Below are 21600 nucleotides of genomic sequence, written 5' to 3'. Positions count from 1 at the left end.
AAGTGAAAGGCAAGGGAGAAATTAAAAGTAAACCCAACTGAAGGCAGAGTTCCAGAGAATAGCAAGGAGAGATAAGAAAGCTTTCTTAAATGAACAATGCAAAGAAATAGAGAAAAACAATAGAATGGAGAAGACTAGAGATCTCTTCAAGAAAACTGGAGATATCAAGGCAACATTTCATCCAAGGATGGACACTATAAAGGACAGAAATGGTAAGGATTTAACAGAAGCAGAAGAGATTAAGAGGTGGCAATTATACACAGAATTATACCAAAAAAGAAAATAAAAATATTAATGATCCAGATAACCATGATGGTGTAGTCACTCACCTAGAGCTAGACATCCTGGAATGTGAAGTCAGGTGGGCCTAACAAGCATTTCTATGAACAAAGCTAGTGGAGGTGATGGAATTCCAGCTGAGCTATTTCAACTCCTAAAAGATGATGCTGTTAAGGTGTTGCACTCAATATGTCAGCAACTCTGGAAAACTCAGCAGTGGCCACAGGACTGGAAAAGGTCAGTTTTCACTCCAATCCCAAAGAAGGTCAATGCCAAAGAATGTTCAACCTACTGCACAATTGCACTCATTTCACATGCTAGCAAGGTAATGCTCAAAATCCTTCAAGTCAGGCTTCAGCAGTACATGAACCAAGAACTTCCAGATATACAACCTGGATTTAGAAAAGGCAGAGGAACCAGAGATCAAATTGCCAAGATCCTTTGGATCATCAAAAAAGCAAAGGAATTCCAGAGAAACTCTATTTCTGCTTCATTGACTGCACTAAAGCCTTTGTGTGGATCACAACAAACTGAAAAATTCTTAAAGAGATGTGAACACCAGATCACCTTACCTGTCTCCTGAGAAACCTGTATGCAGGTCAAAAAGCAACAGGTAGAACCGGACACGGAACAATGGGCTGGTTCAAAACTGGGAAAGGAGTACATCAAGGCTGTATATTGTCATCCTGCTTACTTAACTTATACGCAGAGTACATCATGTGAAATGCCAGGGCGGATGAATCACAAGCTGGAATCAAAATTTCCAGGAGAAATATCAACAACTTCAGATATGCAGATGATACCACTCTAATGGCAGATAGTGAAGGCCAGGGAAACCTGGTGTGTGCTGCACTCCATGCGGTCAGAAAGTCAGACAGGACTTAGCGACTGAACAATGAGCACATGGCGGGGCTTAAGACTGAAAGTTCCTTGGCTCCAGTCTAGTGAACCAGGTAGAAATCAGCAGGCAGCTTCTATACAGGCTGGTCTGGCTTGCTGTGGGTGAGAGTGCAGAGAAATGGCTCTTAACCAAGACTTTCAGGTTAAGGAAGGTTTCTTGGAGGAGGTGCCAAACTAAGAGGAAGAGGATAAAAAGTCAGGGGTGGGGGCAAGGAGAGGGAAGCCTTTCCAGCAGAAGTCAGAGCCCTGGGCGGTTGGGAGGGAGGGATCTCGGTAACTTCCCGCATCTGGAAGGAGAGGTGGGGGCAGGCGCGGTTTTTAGGTCTGGATGCCGCCGGCAGGGAACGTGGGGTTACGGTTTGAGGGTCATCCCCTAGCACCGGGGAGTCACTCAAGGTTTTGCGGCAACATTGTGTCCGCGAGTGGAGCCGGGATGCGGGAGCCTAGCTCAGCGGGTTCACACGAGCTTCGCAAAGGGGCCGCGAGGTCGAACCGCCGGAGCGCTGGGGGCGCGGGCGGGTGGAGAGGCGCAGGATGCGTTGTCATGGAGATGTCTGTGACGTCACACCGGTCGGGCCGCAAGACCTTCCTTGTCTACCCAGTGGATGGTCACACTGGGAACAAAATGGACATGCCATTCAGAAGGTAGGCCTTCAGTGACAGTGCTGTGCCCTGCGACCCCAGCTGCTCTGAATAAACAGCACCTCGGCCCCGGCCTCGCTTGAGCAAGGGTCCCCCCGGCCCCGACTTGAGTAAACAACCCGCCCCCTCGGACTCACCCTTGAGAGCCAGTTCCTCGCTGCTCCTGGAGGCCGCACGGGGCGCTGCGGATCTCGGGCAGGTGGGCGCAGGTGTGCAGGTGGGCGCAGGTGTGCTGGTGGGCGCAGGTGGGCGGCCACAGGCGCCTCCAGGCGCTCCCGCCCCGCACGGGGCGCCTTTCCCCGCACCTGCCGCCCGCGCAGGGGGGCCATTAAAGCCGCGCCAGCCGCGGTAGGTCGCGGCGGGGCCTCAAGAGGCCCCAGCGGCCAGGAGGGGCCCGAGACAGCAGAGCTCAGACCCTGCGTGGGCTCCCTGCCCCGTGAGGGGAGGACCGCCAGTCCCGGGGAGGAGGTGGGCCCTGCCTTGTGGGAGTGAAGAGACCTTCCCCTGGTGGTGGGGGCCCCTGACTCCGGGGCGTGAAGAAACCCCACAGTGAGAGTGGGCGGCTCCTCACCCTGCCCAGCCAGCACTTTGGAGCCATCTTGGGTATGAGGAGTGAGGATGGTTCCTCCTCCCCGGGACTGGGGTCCCTGCCTCCGAGAGAGCCCCCTTTCTTTCCCCCTTAAGGAGAAATATCTGTTGAAGTGAAGCAATGTGAAAGTTGCTCGTGTCCCACTCTTTGTGATCCCATGGAGTATGGGATCCCATGGACTAGTCCATGGAATTCTCCAGGCCAGAATACTGGAGTGGGTAGCCTTTCCCTTCTCCAGGGGATCTTCCCGACCCAGGGATCGGACCCAGGTCTCCTGCATTGTGGGGGGATTCTTTACCAGCCGAGCCACAAGGGAAGCCCAAGAATACTGGAGTGGGTAGCCTTTCCCTTCTTCAGTGGATCTTCCGGACCCAGGAATTGAACCCGGGTCTCCTGCCTTGAAGGCGGATCCTTTTCCAACTGAGCTGTTCTGTCCTCCCCAAGCCCCCCTGCCCAGGGCTGGTGCAGGCTGAGGCGCTGCCATCTCCTCAGGCGTGGAGTGAGGGGTTGCGAAGGGGCACCGGCAGCTCCCTGCCAAGGTGGGGCGGCCTGGGCCAGCCCTGAGCAGGTGCGAGTGGGAGGGCGAGCTTGGGCTGACCCCACTCCTTCCTGGGACCTCTAGCAGCCTGGAGATTCCCCTGCCCCAAACCCACAGGAGAATTCTAAGAATTCAGGAATTTACCTGAAGCAGGAGACCTGGGTTCCATCCCGGGGTTAGGAAGGTCTGATGGAGGAAGAAATGGCAACCCACTGTAGTATTCTTGCCTGGGAAGTCCCATGAATAGAGGAGCCTGGCGGGCTACAATCCATGGGGTTTGCCAAGACTGACTATACAACGCGACTTAGTGACTAAACAACAACAAAATTAATATCTGCATGTAAAACTGCATTTATTTAATAAATAAAATATTATTCTAACCTGTAGTTTTCCCTAGACAAACTGATTTATAATAAGAAAACCTCAGATGGTCTCTGGCTTTTCTGTGGGTTCCTTCAGCCTGAATGGGAATTCTTTTATTTTGGGTGCAGAACTGGGTGACCTTGATGGATTCTGAGAGGAGCCTGGGAGCTCTGGAGAGGCCGACCTACACACACAAGTTACCATGAGATGTGGCCGCCTCTGAAACTGCTTCTCCCTTTACAGCTTGGTCAACATTGTCTTGGAGTTGTAAGTTTTGATCTGTTTTTCAGACAGGAGATTGCAAAATGAAAAAAAAAAAAAAAATCCAGTGTCATTTTTAAAGACTTTATCTCAGAATAATTACACCCAAAAGTGTCTGGTCAAAATAATACCAAGTGTGGTATGAAGCGGGGTTCATCTTAAAAGTTAAAGCTGGAGGGCTTCCCTGGTGGCCCAGTGGTAAAGAACCCGCCTGTCAATGCAGGAGACGCAGGTTCAATCCCTGCTCTGGGAAGATTCCACATGCTGCTAAACAACTGAGCCCCTGAGCCACAACTACTGAGCCTTTGCTCTAGAGTCCGGAAGCTGCAACTACCAAAGCCCGAACACCCTAGAACCTGCCTCACAAGAGAAGCCAGCTCAATGAGAAGCCCGTGTACCGCAGCTAGAGAGCAGCCTCTGCTCGCTGCAAGTAGAGAAAAGCCTGAGCAGCAACGAAGACCCAGCACGCCCATAAATAAATAAATAAATATGTATTTAAACAGTTAACACTAGAGGGAAAAAAACAGAAGAAACTTTCCCTGTAGTTTGTGCGTGAAAATACAGGTCTTACTGTCCCTGCCTCTTCCCAAGAACCTGACCGAATATACTAGGCAGAACGTAATTCTTTGGAGTGTGCATTTTTCCTTTCTTTTCTTTTAAGCCAGGGATCAAACCCATGCCTCCTGTAGTGGAAGCGAGGAGTCTGAACCACTGGACTGCCAAGGAAGTCCCAGAGGGTTCCAGGAGGTGCAGGGGGTAATGTTCCGCCTTCTGGCCTCCCGTTAGCTTATTACACTTCAATAGTATTTCCTGAGCACCTGCTCTGGTGCAGTGGATGGGAGTTGAGCTTGTGAAGGTGTCCTTGGAAGATGTACAGATCCAGGATTGTTTCTTGTCAGTGTGTGTGTGTGTGTACATGTGTGTGTGTGTGCAGGAGTTTATCTTTGGAAATTTGACCTTCAAAGACTTCTTGCTCTCTCAGGTTCCCAGTCCAGGAAAGGTGCTCAGATATTCGAAGCTTGACCCAGATCTTGGTTTCACGTGGGCAGAGACATAAAGACCCAGCACCCGTGGAACGACAGACCGTTTCCGTGATGCCTTAGAAACCACTTTAGGGGGAAGAGGAGCTTGGGAAATCTTTCAGGGCAAATTTTATTGCAAGGAAAAGATGCCTGCTTTGAACTGCTGGTTAGTTTTTGAATATCGTTAAGGGAGAGCTTTTTGAGTGTGTTTTTCCTTTCAAGCAGAAACGCAAAATTGAGTAAAGCACGGAGGCCAAGTTAGAGATGCCCTGTTCTGCCTCCCAGACCCCTTCATCCCCAGCGTGCCTCATCCGTGGGACCCCCTGCTGGGGGCGAGGAGGGTCACAGTGTCTTCTCCCCTTCTTGGCGGATCTTGAGAGTAGACTTGCTGAGCCCCTCTTTGGCCAAGGACCACTTTGCCTATCTGTTCTCTTCTTCAGACCAGCGTCGCTCCCTCCCAACTCCTCTGCTCTCAGAAGCCGGCCCTCTGGACTTCACCTCTGCCTTCTCTCTTCAGCCTCTGCTCCTGGTTGCTCCTGGGCTCCAGGTAGGAACCTTCACAGGGGCTCCAGTTTGGAGGCTGGCCTGTTCCCCAGGGCGCTCCTCCCAGTGTAGGGGGCCAGGGCAGGTCCAGGCAGGGAGGAGAAGGGAGCCAGCTAACCTGGGCTGCAGAGAGGAGGCCACTCCAGTCTCTTTGGACTGATTGGGAAGGCCCCCTTTCCCTCTTTCTGCCTTGTTAACAGGCATTTAAAAAACTATGTCTGTGCTGGGGCTTCATTGCTTTGCATGGGTTTTCTCTGGTTTTGCTGAGCAGGGGCTACTCTTGAGCTGTGGCCTGTGGGCACTCTTTGCAGTGGGTGACCTGTGGAGCACGGGCCCTGGTGCACACGGGCTTCAGTCGTTACGGCGTGACGGCTTAGTTGCTCCGAGGCGTGTGGGATCGTATTTCCCACGTGTCCCCTGCCTTGAACACGTGTCCCCCGCGTTGGCATTCAGATTCTTTACCACTGGGCCACAAGGGACATGTCAGCAGGCATTTGCTTTAAAATTGAAGTGTAGTTGACTTACGGGCTTTGCAGGTGGTGCTAGTGCTAAAGAACCCGCCTGCCAATGCAGGAGACATAGGAAACCTGGGTTCCCTCCCTGGGTTGGGAAGAGCCCCTGGAGGAGGGCATGGCAACCCACTCCAGTATTCTTGCCTGGAGAATCCCCACGGACAGAGGAGTCTGGCGGGCTACAGTCCCTGAGGTTGTAAAGAGTCGGACATGACTGAAGTGACTTAACATGAAGGCATATCTTATATTTCTTGGGGGTTCTCAGTCCCTTTGCTGCATCTCCAGGTTGGGAAACCTGTTGTCCGCCCTAGAACTTGCAAAAGTGCAAGAACTTCTTCGGCATAATTAATCTCCGATTTGTGGGTGGTCTGCCCTGCGGCTCTATGGTGGGGCTAATGGCGACCTCCTCCTCCGAGAGGACTCATGCGACATGCCGTGCGTCCCGGGGGTGCTGCAGCCGGAGCCCCTGTCCCCGCGGCAGACGGCTGCCAGCCTGTGCCTCCACAGGAGGCCCCCAGACACTCACAGGCAGGTCTGTCTCAGTCTACTGTGGGTCACTGCTCCTGTCCCTGGGTCTGGTGCACACAAGGGTTTTGCTTTCGGCCTCTAAGTGTCTCTGGTGGGTATGAAGTTTGATTCTAAACACGATTTTGCCCCTCCTACCATCTTGAAAAACATCTACTTCTGCTTCATTGACTATGTCAAAGCCTTTGACTGTGTGGATCACAGCAAACTATGGAAAATTCTTCAAGAGATGGGAATACCAGACCACCTTACCTGCCTCCTGAGAAACCCGTATGTAGATCAAGAAGAAACAGAACTGGACATGGAACAGCGGACTGGTTCCAAGTTGGGAAAGGAGTACGTCAAGGCTGTATGTTGTCACCTTGCTTATTTAACTTATATGCAGAGTACATCATGTGAAATGCCAGGCTGGATGAATCACAAACTGGAAAGAAGATTTCCAGGAGAAATATCAACAACCTTAGATATGCAGATGATACCACTCTAATGACAGAGAGTGAAGAAGAACTAAAGAGCCTCTTTATGAGGGTGAAAGAAGAGAGTGAAAAAGCCAACTTGAAACTCAACATTCAGAAAACTAAGATCATGGCATCCAGTCCCATCACTCCATGGCAAATATAAGGGGAAAAAGTGGAAGCAGTGACAAATTTTAGTTTCTTGGGCTCCCAAATCACTGCAGATGGTGACTGCAGCCATGAAATTAAAAGACGCTTGCTCCTTGGAAGAAAAGCTATGACCAACCTAGACAGCATATTAAAAAGCAGAGATATTACTTTGCCAACAAAGGTCTGTCTAGTCAAAGCTATGGTTTTTCCAGTGGTCATGTATGGATGTGAGAGTTGGACTGTGAAGAAAGCTGAGCACCGAAGAATAGATGCTTTTGAACTGTGGTGTTGAAGACTCTTGAGAGTCCCTTCATCTGCAAGGAGATCATACCAGTCCTAAAAGAAATCAGTCCTGAATATTCATTGGAAGGACGGATACTGAAGCTGAAACTCCAATACTTTGACCACCTGATTCGAAGAACTGACTCCTTGGAAAACACCCTGATGCTGGGAAAGATTGAAGGCGGGAGGAGAAGGGGACGACAGAGGATGAGATGGTTGGATGGCATCACTGACATGATGGACATGAGTTTGCACAAGCTCCGGGGAGAGGATGAGGGACAGGGAGGCCTGGTGTGCTGCAGTCTATGGGATCACAAAGGGGACATGACTGAACAGCAACAATATTTGTTACATTCAAAACTCCTCATGTGTCCCCCCCCTCTTCCCCTTTGGTAACCACAGTTTGCTTTCTGTGTCTTCTGAGTCTCTGGGTCTGTTTGTGTTTTGTATGTGAGTCGGGAGAAGCCACTCTGTTTTTTTATTGGCCTGCTATGTGGTTTGTGCGATCTTGGTTCCCCAACCAAGGATCGAACCTGGGCCCTGGCAGTGCTGGTGCCAAGTCCTAACCACTGGACTGCCAGGGATTCCAAGGAGCAGCTCCTTTAGACGTCTGAAGTCCTGCATCGGGGTTGGTAGCAGACCTGGGTTTGGGGCCCAGGAAGTCTGGTCCCAGGCCCAGCAACTCTTCAGCTTCCAGGAGAATCTTTTTGGTTCCTGGCTTAGGGGTCCGGGAAGATGGTGGAGCCCCTTTAGGTTCAGTGGAGACAGGAAAGGAGGGGCATGTCTTGCGGGGAGAGCCGTTGGTTTGGGACACCCTAGGTGAGAGGCCTCTGTGGAGCATACAGGTGTGGTTTACCCCGGGAACACTCGCTGAGCACTGGCCAGGCTTGGGGGACACAGCAGTAAAAAGCCCGGGCGAGTGTGAGCTGGTTGGAGGGACTGCAGAGCCTGGAGACAGGCAAGGAGGGTACAGAGAAGGTTAGAGATGAAGACCAGGAGATGCGCAGCCTGTGTGTGAGCCAGAGAACCGACAGTGAAGGCGCGGAAGATGAACACACAGGAGGTGAGGCGTCTCTATCAAGAACTGAGGCTTTGTAACTGCAGGAGACTCTCGAGCCCCTTGGAAGCAAGGAGATCCAACCACTCCATCCTAAAGGAAATCAACTCTGAATATTCACTGGAAGGATGGATGCTGAAGCTGAAGCTCCAGTACTTTGGCCCCCCGATGAGAAGAGTTGACTCACTGGGGAAAACCTTCATGCTGGGAAAGATTGAGGGCAGAAAGGGAAGAGGGCAACAGAGAATGAGATGGTTAGATAGCATCACCAACTCAATGGACATGAGTCTGAGAAAAGTCTGGGGGATAGTAGAGGACAGAGGAGCCTGGTGTGCTGCCATCCAAGGGGTCGGACAGGACTTAGCACCTGAATGACACGGGAGATAGTGAAGGACAGGGAAGCTTGTCTACGGCAGTCGCAGAGAGGGGCCTGACTGACTAAGACAGGACAGAAGGGAGGGGCCGCCAGGTGCAGGTCAAGGGAGGCTGAGCCCTGGGGGTGGGAGGGACCCGGTGGGCGCTACGGGAGAGCTGGGGGAGGGCTGGGACTTCCTCTGTGGCAGGGCATTGCTCTGGGCTGAGGACTGGGCAGGGCTAGGTGAGGGGCGGGGTGGGGGTGGTGGTGAGGGGCCGGAGGGGCTTGGGGGTTGGGTAGGCCAGTGAGGAGATGCAGAGAATGACTGGGTCAGGGAAGGAGGGCAGTGGCTGAATTCTGGGCTCATGGGAAGCACAATCCGTGTGGTTGGTCACTGAATGTGGGGCTTGGGAGAAAGGGGTCGTCATATGATGGGAAGGTTGTAGCTTCACCGAGCTAGGAGGACCCCAGTGGGGCCATTCTGGGGAAAGATCAGCTATTTGATCTTGGCTGAGTCAATTTGGAAGAACCTATTAGGGACCCTAGAGCAGGCTGGGCAGTGGGGCCCAGAGGAGTGGTGCTGGCCGATGGACGCGGGGAGTGGCCTGTGGGTGCGGCCTGTGTGTGTGAGCACAGGTGTGTGTGTGTGTGTGTGTGCATGGGTGTGTGTGTGCATGTAACCATGTGCAGACACAGGTGTGTGCAGCGGGCAGATGCTGGGTGGGCAGGGACTCACAGGACTTGCACTGGCAATTGTGTGGCTGGCTCTCAGCACAGAGGGTCACTTCTAACTCTTCCTCAGGAAGTGTCCGGAGAGAAAGCCCTCGAACATCTCCCGGAGGGGGGCCACCCGAAGTTGTCAGTTGGGTTAGGTTGTGGTCTCTCGGCAGAGGCTCTGAACTGTTGGGGCAGGAAGAGGGGAGGGTGGCTGCAGAGAGGCTCAAGGAGAGCTGCTCGGTGGCTGCAATAGGCCTGGGGTCCTGGGGCAGAGCCCCCTTCCGGGCAGAGCAGGGAGGGCCGGGGTGGGGATTGGGGCTGGGGCCTGCCTGAGGCCCACTTTGACCTTGACTCGGAAGAAGGGTCCAGAAGGAGAGGCCAGGAAGGACTGCAGGGTCTGTGTAACCCGGTGGCTTCAATAATAATAGGTTTGGTTTCAAAGAATTCTCCAGAAGAAGGGTCTAGAAGGAGTGGCCAGGAATGACTGCAGGGTCTGTGTAACCCTGTGGCTTCAATAATAATAGGTTTGGTTTCAAAGAATTCTCCAGTAGATCTGCATGATAAGGGCTTTTTAGTGTAACCTGTGAGGGTGTGCGGGGAGGGGGAGGGGAGAATCCTGGGGCGTTGGGAATTTGTATCTTTGCTCTGCTGGAGAAGCTGCTGGGCCAGCAAGTGGGGCGCTGGCCCTGAGACCTTGGGGTCCTGGACATCCCCTTAGGATATCCCCCTGGTGACATATAGTGTGTGTGTGTGTGTGTGTGTGTGTGTCTGTGTGTGTGTGTCTGTGTGTGTGTCTGTGTGTGTGTAGGGGAACAGAGCCCAGCCAGTAGGAGCAGCTGCTATGCGAGGAGGATCATTCCAACCATTCTGGGGAGGGGGCAGAGATTTCCAGGAATTGGGCCACCGCCCACTTTTTGGCCTTTGATGGTCTGCGTTGGACCGGTCCTGGCATCTCTGGGTGTGTCGTCTAGCTTGAGCGTGCACTAAAGATCAGGGTTGTTGAATCGTCTGCTGTCTTGACTCTCTGTGACTGACTCTTATCAGCTTCTGTTAAGCCCTCAGACAATGTCACTCTTCCAAAGGTTGTGCTCTGCCCCCTCTCTCCTGTTTCACTTTGGCCTAGAGAGCGCGTCTAACTCTTTCTGACCCCTGGACTGTAGCCCGCCAGGCTCCTCTGTCCATGAGATTCTCCAGACAAGGATACTGGAGTGGGTTTCCCTCTCTTTCTCCGGGGGATCTTCCCAACTCAGGGATTGAACTCACATCTCTTATGTCTCCTTCACTGGCAGGCAGGTTCTTTACCCCCAGTGCCACCTGGGAAGCCCATAGAGAGTCCTAACTAACTCACAGCGTGTATTCTCCTGGAAATCAAAATTAATTTGGGTTGGTCCTGTTAGAGGGACGCAGGAGCCAACTAAAGTTCCAGCCAAAGTCAGGACGACATAAATGACGTCGTCTTTATTACAACCCAAGTACAGATGCTGGAAAGATTGAAGGTGGGAGGAGAAGGGGACGACAGAGGATGAGATGGTTGGACGGCATCACTGACTCGATGGACATGCGTCTGAGCAAGCTCCAGGAGTTGGTGATGGACAGGGAAGCCTGGCGTGCTGCAGTCCATGGGATTGCAAAGAGTTGGACATACATGAGCAACTGAACTGACTGAAGTACAAAGTCTCAATCCTCTTGAGAGTCCCTTGGATAGCGAGGAGATGAAACCACTTAGTCCTAAAGGAAATCAACCGTGAATATTCACTGGAAGGACTGATGCTGAAGCTGAGGCTCCAATACTTTAGCCACCTGATGGGAATAGCTGACTCACTGGAAAAGACCCTGATGCTGGGAAAGATTGAGGGCAGGTAGGTGGAGAAGGGGACGACAGAGGATGAGATGGTTGGATGGCATCACCGACTCAATGGACACGAGTTTGAGCAAACTCTGGGAGATGGTGAAGGACGGAGAAGCTGGGCCTGATGAGGTCTGTGGGGTTGCAAAGAGCTGGACGCAACTGAAGAACAACAAATATAGAATTAAATGAGTGCATGCTGACATGAATCAGTGATTGAGCAATCAGTTGTTGTTCAGTCCCTCAGTCGTGTCCGACTCTTTGCGACCCCATGGACGGCAGCACGAGAACTTCCCTGTCCTTCACCATCTCCTGCAGTTTTGCTCAGACTCATGTCCATTGAGTGGGTGATGCCAAGCAATGAACAAATCAACAGGTGGGAGAAAAACCACCCCAGCCGAGAAATTTAGGCAGCTGCTGCCCTCCGAGGGCGCTGGCCTAACCCTCCGCGAGCGAGCAGGTGCTCCACAGAGGGCCCTCTTTCCAAAGAGGGCAGGACGGAGGGGGCGGTGAGACCAGGTCCCTGTCCGGGGGAAGCCTGCGGGGCACGGCCTCAGCCCAGCGATGGGACACGCCAGGGTGACGGCGCCTCCCGTGACGCCCTCGACAGGAGAAGGCGCCTCACGTCAGGTGTTCCTCCCACTCCCAGGACCCCATGTGTGCATGGGAGAGCAGGGGCAGATCCCAGCTGAGGGACAGCCCACCAGGACGGTCAGGGTCATCAACGGCAGGGGCGTCCGAGACAATCACGGCCAAGAGGAGGCTCAGGAGACATTAACTAAATGTGATAGGGTGTCCTGGGTGGGATCCTGGGACAGAAAAATGACTTTGGGGGACAACTAATGATATCCGAATGTATGGAATTTATGGACTTAATATGAAAAAGAAAAAAGGGAGTTTTGGACTTTACCGGGAGCTTTTCTAGCCTTTAAAATGCAAATGCAGGGACTTCCTTCCTGGTAGCACAGAGGTTAGGAATCTGCCTGCCAGGGCAGGGGACACGGGTTCCATCCCTGGTCTGGGAGGATTCCACGTGCCGAGGGGGCAGCTGAGCCCGTTTGTTGCAGCTACTGAAGCCTGTGCGCCCCAGAGCCCGAGCTCCGCAACGAGAAGCCGCCGCGAGCAGCCCGCGCGTGACCCCTGCTTGTCACAACTAGAGAAAGCCCTCGTGTAGCAACAAAGACCAAGCACAGCCAAAAAATAAAAAAAAAATGAGGGGCTTCCCTGTCTGTACTTCTGTTGCCGGGGGGCCCAGTTCCATACGTGGTTGGGGAACCAAGATCCCACAGGCCATGTGGCATGGCCAAAAAATAAACTGATAAAAATAAATTTAAGTAAGCATCTTTAAAAAAATAAATAAAATGCTAATGCATATGGTGCTTTAGGGTCTGATTTGTAGCTTTTCCTGTTTCTGCCTCAGAACTGGTATTCCCAGGAGTCTGGTGTGGGGCCCCTGAGTCGACCACGTGGGCACACGGGTGGTGGGCGGTGCGTCTTTGTAACAGAGGTGTTTCCTGCAGGGCCCAGGGCGCCGACCCCCGGGATTCTGGAGGGAAGCAAGTGACATGAACCAGCACGGAGGTGTGTAGTCTCTCGTCTCAGTAAGTCGCGCCATGATCTGTCTTGTTTTCAGTGGATGTTTTCTCTGCTCTTCTTGGGCTGCATGGTTTTTAAAAAACTGTCAAATGTTTTTGATGACCTAGTGCTTCTGGGGGAGGGGCGGGAGGGAGTGCTCTCCGGGTTTGTCACCTTGGGCGCGTCTGTCCACAATCGGGGCTTATTTTTCTCATCTGTTAACAACAAACCAAAGCGGGGAGGGCACGGGAGCTGAGTGCGTGACCCCCTCCCTGCTCCAACCTGGAACGTTCAGTGTCAAGGACGTGTGACTTCGCCCGTGAGCTTCTACACGACTGGGTGTCCGGGTGCGAAGGGGCTTTCCCCTCACCAAGGTGCTGTTTGCGCACGGCCCTCCCAGGCCACCAGCTGCCTGTGGGTTTCCTTTTAGTTAAAAAACTTTTGAAAACTCCCTGGGTTTGTTCTGCTGAGCTCTCACTCACAGTCACCCCGTTGGCAAAGAGTTCTGACTTGTGACATCTGCATCAGCCCAGGGGAGACCAACGGCTCCGGGGCCCCAGAAAGTTCCCTCCACGCCCCTGTGGTCAGCCCGCCCCCACCCCTCGCAACCACTGAGCTGTGCCTGCAGTTAAGTGAAAGGTCCACCCCCGGCCCCCGAGCCATGGCTGGTCTGCGGAACGGCCATCGCAGCTGCATCCGGGCCGCGTTCACGGCCAGCACCAGGGCCGGCTTCCAGAAGAGGCAGAGAAACAGGCTCCATCGCCTCAAGGTACCCCTCCCCTCTTGGTGAGGCAGGGACAACGTGGGGAGGGCGGAGGGGACTGGAGGCCAGGGCAGACTCGGACCCACCCCGGAGAGAGCAGGAGCCCTTGCCAGGACCCCACCCCCTTCTTGGAATTAGTCTTCTCTGCGGCTCTTGGCATCACCTTCTCAGGTTTTTTCTTTCCCTGCCAACTAGCAATGTTCAAATTCCTGTCCTTTGAGAGTCTGTCTTTTGATGAAGAACAAGAGTTGCTTTTCCCGGTAGCCTGGTGTTAGAGGGGAAGGTTCTGGAATATGGGATGCCAGTCCTGGGTTCTTCCCAGGGACCCTGAGCAAGGCCTGGCCCCTGTGTGAGCCTCGGCTTCTGCGTCTGCAAAGGGAGGGTTTGGGGTGGATGACCTAGAACCTTCCACCATCTTCTGGCTTTGGGTGCAGCACAGGTACCCCGTGCTGTGTAGCCGGGAGGCCCTTCCCGGGGCTTCCCGGGCGATGGTGGGCTGCCGAGTCTCTGTCCTGGCCACATTCCTGGCTCTGCTTTCCCCTCTTGAGTGGCCCAGGTTTTCATCTTAAGTCCTACAAACACACTCTTGAAGGAGGGTCCCTGCCTGTGCTCAGCTTCCTGGGAGCGGGCTCTCCTTGTCACCACCCACCGCGGGCTACCGTCCATGAATGTGGGCAGGACAGGACCACTGGCCAGGGCAGTGAGCCCCTGGATCCTTGCCCTTGAATACGAATCTGCTGTCCGCCCTCCCTCTTAGAGAGGATGACCCAAACCCCTTGTTTTTCCAGGCCAGTCACAAGAAGAATCATCTGGACTTTGTTGAAGGCATCTGGAGAGAGGTACGTCCCTGAACGAGGCAGCCAGCAGCCGCTCCTGTCTCTGGGGACGGTTGGGCCCCCAAGCCCAAGTTCCCAGAGGCCAGGCCGAGGGCAGCATTGCAGACCTTCCTCGGGAGGCCGTCGCAGGCCTGCTCCGTGACCTCTGCCCTGCCCAGCGGCGTGGCTACAGTTTAGAGAAAGCTTCACTGTGACATTTACCTTGATTGTTCGCTCCTCTTTCAAGTTTTTAAGTAAGAACAAAAGGCTTCATGTAGTTTGCCTGGAAGATAGATTGAGGAGACCATGGGTTTGCAATTAGTCAATCTCAGAATGAATCTCAGGCAAATTAAATTCACTCTCAGGGATCACGCAGGTGTAGGTAACCCTGGCCTCCTGGTGGTTTACGACGCCAGGTGTCCCTGGAGAGCAGGGCGTGCTGCTAAGTCCGTCTACCCAAAACCAGTGACTGGGGGGCCTGGCCAGGCGTTTCTTGGTTTGCCAGGACAGATTCTGTGGGCTTATAGCAACGTGAGGCCCTCACGGCACCCCCGCCCCCACACCCGGGGACACTCACTGCTCTGCTGAGGGTGGGCTCACAAGAGCGAGTGTCTGCTTTGTGAATTCCAGCGATGCTGACCAGGTTCTGGCCCCGCAATGGTTACGGTTGCCAGTAGATTACGGTGTTTACGTTCATTTCTCCTTCTGGAGTAAATGAATGTCAGCTGTCCAAAGACCAAGTGAGCTTTCTCGGGGGTTGTCACCACCCAAGGGAAAGGGCCCCTGGGGGGTCCCCCTGCTGACTCGGCCTGGGGTCCCTCTGTGCAGAGGCCGCGGGTCAGCGGGGAGGGAGGTGCTCACAGGTCGAGTCGTGTGGGTTGCGGGTCCTCACAGCTGGAGCCTGTCTGGAAGGGTCTCCGTGCAGCACGGGGTCGTCCCTGGTCTTGGGCACCTGGGCTTTCTCTAGAGACCTTTCCAGCCAGAGCACCGGGGCAGGAGTGAAAGAGAGTAAGAAACAGAACTTTCAGTCCCTAGGTGGTGTGAGGAGGGTCCAGAAAGCTCTGCAGCCACCGTTGGCTGTGGCGGTAGAGGTCGGGGGAGGCGTTTGGCTGCTCTGGGGTGTCGCCTGGCCCTGATGGGCCCATGGTCGGCCTTCAGGAACCCCCCGGGGCACCTTGGAAACAGTGACTGTTCTAGAGACTCACTTCCACCTCCTTCGGCGCCTTGGGCGGCCTGTGCGGTGGAGGCTGTTGAGGCTCCACGGCCTGCTTATGCAGGCCGGTCAGGGGCCCGGGGCGGCCCAAGCGAGGCCCTCACCGGGGTCAGAGCAGGAACATGAGCTCAGACTGAGGTGGTGGGCAGGGGCTGCCAGCGCTGGAAGGGGGGCTTTAAACGATGGGGCTCGGGCTGAGACACCCGCACAGTGGGGCACCCTTGGGCTTTTAGGAGGCTCCTGGGATATTTATCAAATGCATTAAAAAATATTTAGTTATGTGGCTGCCCTGGGTCTTAGCTGCAGCACGCGGGATCTTTATGGTGGTGTGTGAATGCTTATGTGGCACACGGGATCTAGTTCCCCGACCAGGGATTGAACCTGGGCCCCCTGCATTGGGAACATGGAGTCTTAGCCACTGGATCACCTGGGAAGTCCTTATCAAACGCATTTAAAAAATAATTTAAAACGTGTTTTGGCCTGCGCTGGGTCTTCGCTGCCGCACACATGCCCTCTCCAGGTGTGGAGAGCGGTGCGTGGGCTTCTCGCTGCGGCGGCTTCTCCTGTCGCAGAGCCTGGGCCGCAGGCTCAGGGCCTTCTCACTAGTTTTGTTGCTCCTCAACGTGTGGATCTTCCCGGACCAGGGATCAAACCCATGTCTCTTGCCTTGGCAATTGGATTCTTGACCAATTGAGCCCCCAGAGAAGCCCTTATCAAAGGCATTTTTGAAGATTTATTTGCAGGGCAGATCGTGCACAATTTGCCAAGGTCCATGACGGAAGAAATTACTTATGCGTGTAAGGCGTGTGTTCTCCTTGATTCCCCTGCTCGCCGGCTCAGAAACCCTTCTGTCATCAGCTTTTAGATCCTTACGACGCTGACTGGGAAGACGCCCGTGGTCACACCTCCTGTCATTTCAACAGCTGCTCCTTGGGTGCTGCAAACTGTGATGGGCCTCTGCACACGCTCAAGTCCAGGGGTCCAGGGGACGTGAGCTTAGAAGACCCCCTCTTGGCGAACCTTCCAGTCCTGGTCCTGACGGCCACAGGCTGGGCCCCTGCAGCCCCAGAGGCCAGCGACGTGGACATGCAACCTGCGGAGGCCGGTGGCCTGGAGGCGCGGGGGAGGATGGCCCGGCTGCCGGGACCCCCGGAGGACTCGGGGATGATGGAGGAAGACCGGGGATCCCCCGAGGCTGTCAGACCCCAGGGCAGGGCCAGAGGGTCACGGCCGCCCCCCAGACTCGGGACTGAGAGGGACAGGGGGCCCAAGCTTGCCCTCTCCAAGAGGAAACTGGAACTTTTACTTGCAGAGCCGGAGAAGAGTAAGCGAAAGAAGCAGTGTGTGGCCTAGATCAGGTGAGCGGGGCGATAGGTGACATGGGCCAGGGCCTCGGAGGCGAGGACAGCGTTGATGAGCATAGCAAAAAAAGCTTCCATGAAGCATGTGGCTCCTTTTGTGTCTTCTTGTTCAAACAATGGAAATGTATCATGAAGTTTCAGGAGCTGATGGTCTGCGGATGATGCGCGTGTTACTCGTTTATGTTGTAAATAACGCCTCTGGGCCCCACCACTGCGCTAAGATGGTTTCCAGCTCAGGAAAGGCCCCACCTCCCCGGCCTGAGTCGCAGAGAATTCCCTTGAGTAAATATGTATGTATTTTTAAACCTGGACTCAGAGGCTGGGGCCTGTGGCCCTCTAGTCCACCTCGGTCCTGGCTGTGACTCATTCCCCCAGAGCTCCTCACACGCAGCCGAGGAATCGGCTCCCGGGGTCGCTGAGAACAGCTGGAACGTGGGGGGCGCTCAGTTGGGGTGGAGGCAAGGCCGCAGGAGGGATTCTCCCAGCAGCCCTGGGGCCGGCCCTGGCCTCAGATGCCTCCCTCTGCTCCACCCCACCCGCTTCTCCGGTTGCGTCTCCCCTTGGGGACAGGGTCTGCTGAGCGCGGTGTCTTGCGATCAGGGCCCCAGTGGGGTGACAGCTGGGTGTGGAGGTGCTTTCCTTTTTCTCATGCAGCCTTTTAAGACCTTCCTGGCAGGGAGGATCGGAGTCCCCCTCGCTGTGTTTGCTGCCCAGGGACACACGGTTCCAACAAAGGGAAGTCCACTGAGGCGAGGCGCGTGGTCTCGTCCCTCCTGGCCGGGGTGGACCCCCGAGGCTTCTCCAGGGCACTGGGTGGGCAGGGGTGCCCAGGAGGTGCTGTCTGCCCTCCCCCAGGTCCCCTCTGGGGCCCCTTTCTGCCAGCTCTGCCTACTGTCCAGCCTGACCCCGCAAAGGCAAGTGAGGAGTGATCTAGGTGGGGTCCCCTTGGACCCCCTAGACTGAGCTCACATCAGGGTGAGGCTGGGAAGCAGCAAGTAAGGGGCCCCAGGCACTCCTGGTGGGGTCCTGGGCCTGCGGTGCCCTACATCCACCCCCAGGACACTCGGGCACCAGGGTCTGGCGGCTGCAGCGGCCCCTCCTCCCCAGCCAGGCCTTTGGGGCATTGAAGACGGCGGTCCTCCTCCTGCACCGGGAATCCCTGCCCAGCACCAACAGGCCTCTGTGCTCAGGACCTACTGTAAATGGGGTGGGCACGGGAGGGTCAGGCTTTCCGGGGGGTCTCCTCGGTGTTAGCAGCTTCCGGGCGAGAGACTGTAGCACTGCTAAATACTCTGGGTGACGAGAATGAGTAGTAAGTGAAGTCGCTCAGTCGTGTCGGACTCTGCGACCCCATGGACTGTAGCCTACCAGGCTCCTCTGTCCATGGGATTTTCCAGGCAATAGTACTGGAGTGGATTGCCATTTCCTTCTCCAGAGGATCTTCCTGGGTCTCCCACATTGTAGACAGACGCTTTACTGTCTGAGCCACCAAAAGCTGTATTTGTTGGCTTAGAGGAAAGCATTCAAAATGGGCCCCCATTTTCAGTCAAACACAGCTCTGGACAGCGCTCAGCCCCCCAAGGGACCCCAGAGGGCACGTCCCGGAGCCAGGTGGGCGGCAGCTCTGGCTCTGCGGTCCGTCCGCTGTCTGGGGTTGGGGGGACAAGGCTGGATAGGGGGTGCTGTGGGGCCTCAGGCTGTCCCTCTGGAGCCGAGCTTGCTTCCCACCAGGACGAGCAGGTCTTTATTGCAGGGCTGGTGCCATGCCCGGCCAGTCACCCAGCCACCGGGAGCTCTCGAGGCTCCGGACGCACCAGGAACCCATTCCACAGGAGGCCGCACCTGGCACCCCAGGACTGTGGGGACGGAGAGCCCGGAGGCCGCGGGCTCCCTGCGGAGGGACCATGGCTGGGCCCCGGAGGTGCGCGTCACGGGTCTGGGGCGGGCCAGCCGGGCTGCCGGAGTCATGCGGGCTCCCGGGTGTCCCCCAAAGCCAGAGATGAGACGAGAGGCCGGAGCCAAGTCATGCTTAGTGTTTTATTTCATAAAACAAGCCCCACCTCGGCCCTCAGAACCGCGGCCCTGGGTCCCTCCCAGCTCCACCTCCCAACCGTCCGGCTTTTTTCCACGTCCTGCAGCTTCCAGCCTCGCACCAGCGACGTTGCCTTGACAAGTCCGTACACTTTAAACAGTGAACCTTCCGTAGGCTTTCATAATGAATAACGTTAAGTATCAATCACTGTCACACAAGGGGACTGGAAGGCAGCTCACTCAGTGCAGAGCACAGCCACGCCGCGCTCGTAGAAGCTCCGCGGGTCCTCCTTGGTAGCGATCTCGAAGTCGACCGTGAAGATGAGGTCGGCGCGGGTGAAGTTCAGGTAGACAGGCAGGGTCACCTGGGAGAAGGCGGGGCGCTGGCTGTGCGAGGGGAGGCAGCCCCGGGGGCGGGGCCCACCCGAGAAGGGAGCGGTGCGAGTCCCCCGGGGGGCCACGGCGGGGACACAGCCCCAGTGCCCAGGGGGCGCGCACGGAGTCACCTGATCACGGAGGAGGGAAGGGGCGCTCACCACGCTCGCCTTCTTCTCTGCGTTTGTCTGCTTGACCCAGCGCAGCTGCGTCAGGGGGAGGGCGGTGGAGATGGCGCTGGAGAGTGACAGCTTGTTGTTGGCGCACGTGGCCCCTTGGAGCTTCAGGCCTGTGGGGGTGCGGGTGGGGCGGTCAGGACCCCGGGGGGCTCTGTTGCGGGCACAGCCTGGGGGCACTAACCAGGCACGGCCACGCGGGCACCGCTAGCAGGCAGCCCGTGAGGGGCGGTGGCTGAGCCGCAGGCTGGGGACGGGGCAGAGGGGCCTGAGGGAAGCTGGGCGGGAGCACCCCCGCTCACCGGTGACCCCGAAGCTGCAGGCGTCCAGTGTGGCACCCTGGGAGGTGGTGACGTTCACCTCCAGGCAGAGCTCCTCCAGGGACCAGCTGTTGGCCTGGGCCACGTACTGCCGGGTGGCGGTGATGTAGGCCTCGGGCACGAACAGGCCGCCCAGGCACACGTGGATGTTCTGGAGGAGAGAGCTGCGGGTGAGGGCCGGCCTCCCCCTGAGGGCCCCCGCCCAGGCCCGCAGCGGCCTTGGAGAGCCGCCCGCACCTTCAGCTCCTTGGCGCCCCCGGAGGCGGCCGCCTGCGAGATGCTCTGCAGCTGCTTGACCCGCTCGCTGAAGTCAGAGACCCACTGGATGACGGTCATGCCGGCGGGCACCGTGTAGTGTGACCAGCTCCGGGGCAGGATCCCTGCAGGGAGGGCCCGCCCGCGTCAGTGCCCACAGCCCCTCTGCCGAGCGCTGGCGGGCCCCCCGTGTGGGCTCCACGGCCTCCCTTGGCCGGTGCACCCCCACACCTGCTCCACACCCAGTGTGCGTGACCCCCGGGGGAGTGAGGGGGGAGCACGACCGCCCCGAGGAACCACAGCTGCAGACACCCCCTCTCGGGCGGTGCGGCCAGGTGAGACGCCTGGGGCCTCGCCCTGCCCTCCCTCGGTCCTAGAACTCGGGACCGCGGGACGCGAGGCAAGGTCCTGGCAGATGCTCAGTGAGGCAGCAGGAGCCAGGTCCTGGGAGTGTGGGCCCGGCGGGGGGGTCGGGGTGAGTGCCGAGCTGCCCTCCTGAGCTCCCGGGAGCCCCCAGCTGCCCACCTTTCACCAGCTCGTTGATGAGCGTGCGGAGGTAGTTGGTCTGCTTCTTCCTGCCCTCGCACACCTGCACCACGTCGGCAAGGTCCTGGCGCACGTCCTGGAGCAACTTGGCACCCATTTTCACTTCTCTCTCAAAGAATCGGAACAGAGGATCCTACGGTTGTAGGGAGAGACAGAAGGCTGGGGTGGAGCGGGGAGGGGGATCGGAGAAGAGGAAGGAAACCGGCAGTAACTCGGCCTCGGGAGCCCTGGGTTTGCAGCACTGCCGGAACTCGACCTTGAACTAGACTCGGTGTGAAGCTGTGGGCGCCTGACCACAGCAGCTCCGGACCACCCTGTGAAGACGGGGAAGCACCCCTGCGTCCCGGAGGGTCACTGACCTCCTCCACTCTCGGGCGTTCCAGGCTGGGCCCTCCGGCTTGGCCCAGGCGCACACCTGCCCTGAGACAGCACTCACCCGCCCGGCCCAGCCCCACCCAGCAGGGCCGCCCCAGCCCCAGGCCCGAGGCCACCACCTTGATGTTCTCCACCGTGCGCTTGAGGTGGCTGAGCGTCTGCGGGATGAGGTGCAGCCAGTTGGAGGCGGTGGTGTGCAGCGTCCGCATCCAGGCGGGGCGCCCGTCGGACGAGGAGTCAGGCCGCGCCTTCTTCTCCGTCTCTGCGTAGGCCAGGTCGTCCTCGTCCTCCAGCATCTGCATCTTCAGCATCTTGCTGATCATGTCCACACCTGGGCGGGGGCAGGGGCGCGGGGGGGCCAGGCTGAGCGCGGAGGCCTCCCTGCGCGTCTACCCGGGGGCCCTGCGCCCCGTGAGGTGCCCTGCGGGCACCCGTCCCTACGGCACCGAGGGCAGGCTGGCCGGGGAGAAGGCCCAACGCCACGGGTGGAGCCACGACCGCTGGGGCCGCACCGAGGCTGCGCGCAGACACCAGAGACGGCGCCAAGGCTCACGCGTCCACGGTCATCGGGGAGCAGGTGGCCTCCTGAGTGCCCCGGGCTCGGCCTGTGCCCAGGGTCCTGGCCCCAGAGAGAGCTCCCTCCGAGTCCAGCGCTGAGCTGTTCCCTGGCCGGGCCCCTGGGGCTCAAACCTCACAGCCTCCAGGTGGGACACACGACCTTGGGCACCCTTAGCCCAGGGCCTCCTGCACGGGCCTGGG

The 21600-nt window shown here is 56.8% G+C and overlaps 2 protein-coding genes across 6 annotated transcripts in view; one reads left to right on the top strand and one right to left on the bottom strand.

Moving 5' to 3' along the window:
• The first annotated feature begins 1721 nt into the window (after nt 1-1721).
• Nucleotides 1722-16906, top strand: LOC109575734 (uncharacterized). 5 transcript variants are annotated; one of them, XR_011562728.1, is made up of 8 exons: nt 1722-1824; nt 3440-3578; nt 4555-4760; nt 5035-5141; nt 12557-12617; nt 13240-13380; nt 14163-14213; nt 16261-16906. XR_011562728.1 is itself a non-coding variant. In XM_070775753.1 (7 exons), the coding sequence occupies exons 5-7, from the start codon at nt 13273-13275 to the stop codon at nt 16753-16755; spliced, it is 654 nt and encodes a 217-aa protein (XP_070631854.1). In that variant the 5' UTR covers nt 1722-1824; nt 3440-3578; nt 5035-5141; nt 12557-12617; nt 13240-13272; the 3' UTR covers nt 16756-16906. The 5 variants fall into 5 exon arrangements, 3 of the variants coding, with proteins under 3 accessions (XP_070631854.1, XP_070631855.1, XP_019839579.2); XM_070775753.1 differs by lacking the exon at nt 4555-4760; XM_070775754.1 differs by lacking the exon at nt 4555-4760 and having other exon boundaries at nt 12557-12637.
• Nucleotides 16907-18781: 1875 nt separating this feature from the next.
• Nucleotides 18782-21600, bottom strand: part of DYNC1H1 (dynein cytoplasmic 1 heavy chain 1) — a 61094-nt gene continuing 58275 nt past the window's right edge. Inside the window, exons 73-78 of the mRNA XM_019983307.2 lie at nt 20961-21172; nt 20446-20599; nt 19903-20045; nt 19648-19816; nt 19331-19458; nt 18782-19159 (exon numbers count right to left, since the gene is read on the bottom strand). Of these exons, the coding sequence (XP_019838866.2) occupies nt 19031-19159; nt 19331-19458; nt 19648-19816; nt 19903-20045; nt 20446-20599; nt 20961-21172 (935 nt within the window). The 3' untranslated portion in view covers nt 18782-19030. The remainder of the gene's footprint in view (nt 19160-19330; nt 19459-19647; nt 19817-19902; nt 20046-20445; nt 20600-20960; nt 21173-21600) is intronic.

This window comes from Bos indicus, chromosome 21 (genome assembly GCF_029378745.1).
Source record: "Bos indicus isolate NIAB-ARS_2022 breed Sahiwal x Tharparkar chromosome 21, NIAB-ARS_B.indTharparkar_mat_pri_1.0, whole genome shotgun sequence".
Lineage (NCBI taxonomy): Eukaryota > Metazoa > Chordata > Mammalia > Artiodactyla > Bovidae > Bos > Bos indicus.
The sequence above is the reverse complement of the archived record's forward strand: the minus strand, read 5'-3'. Positions and strand labels throughout refer to the sequence as shown.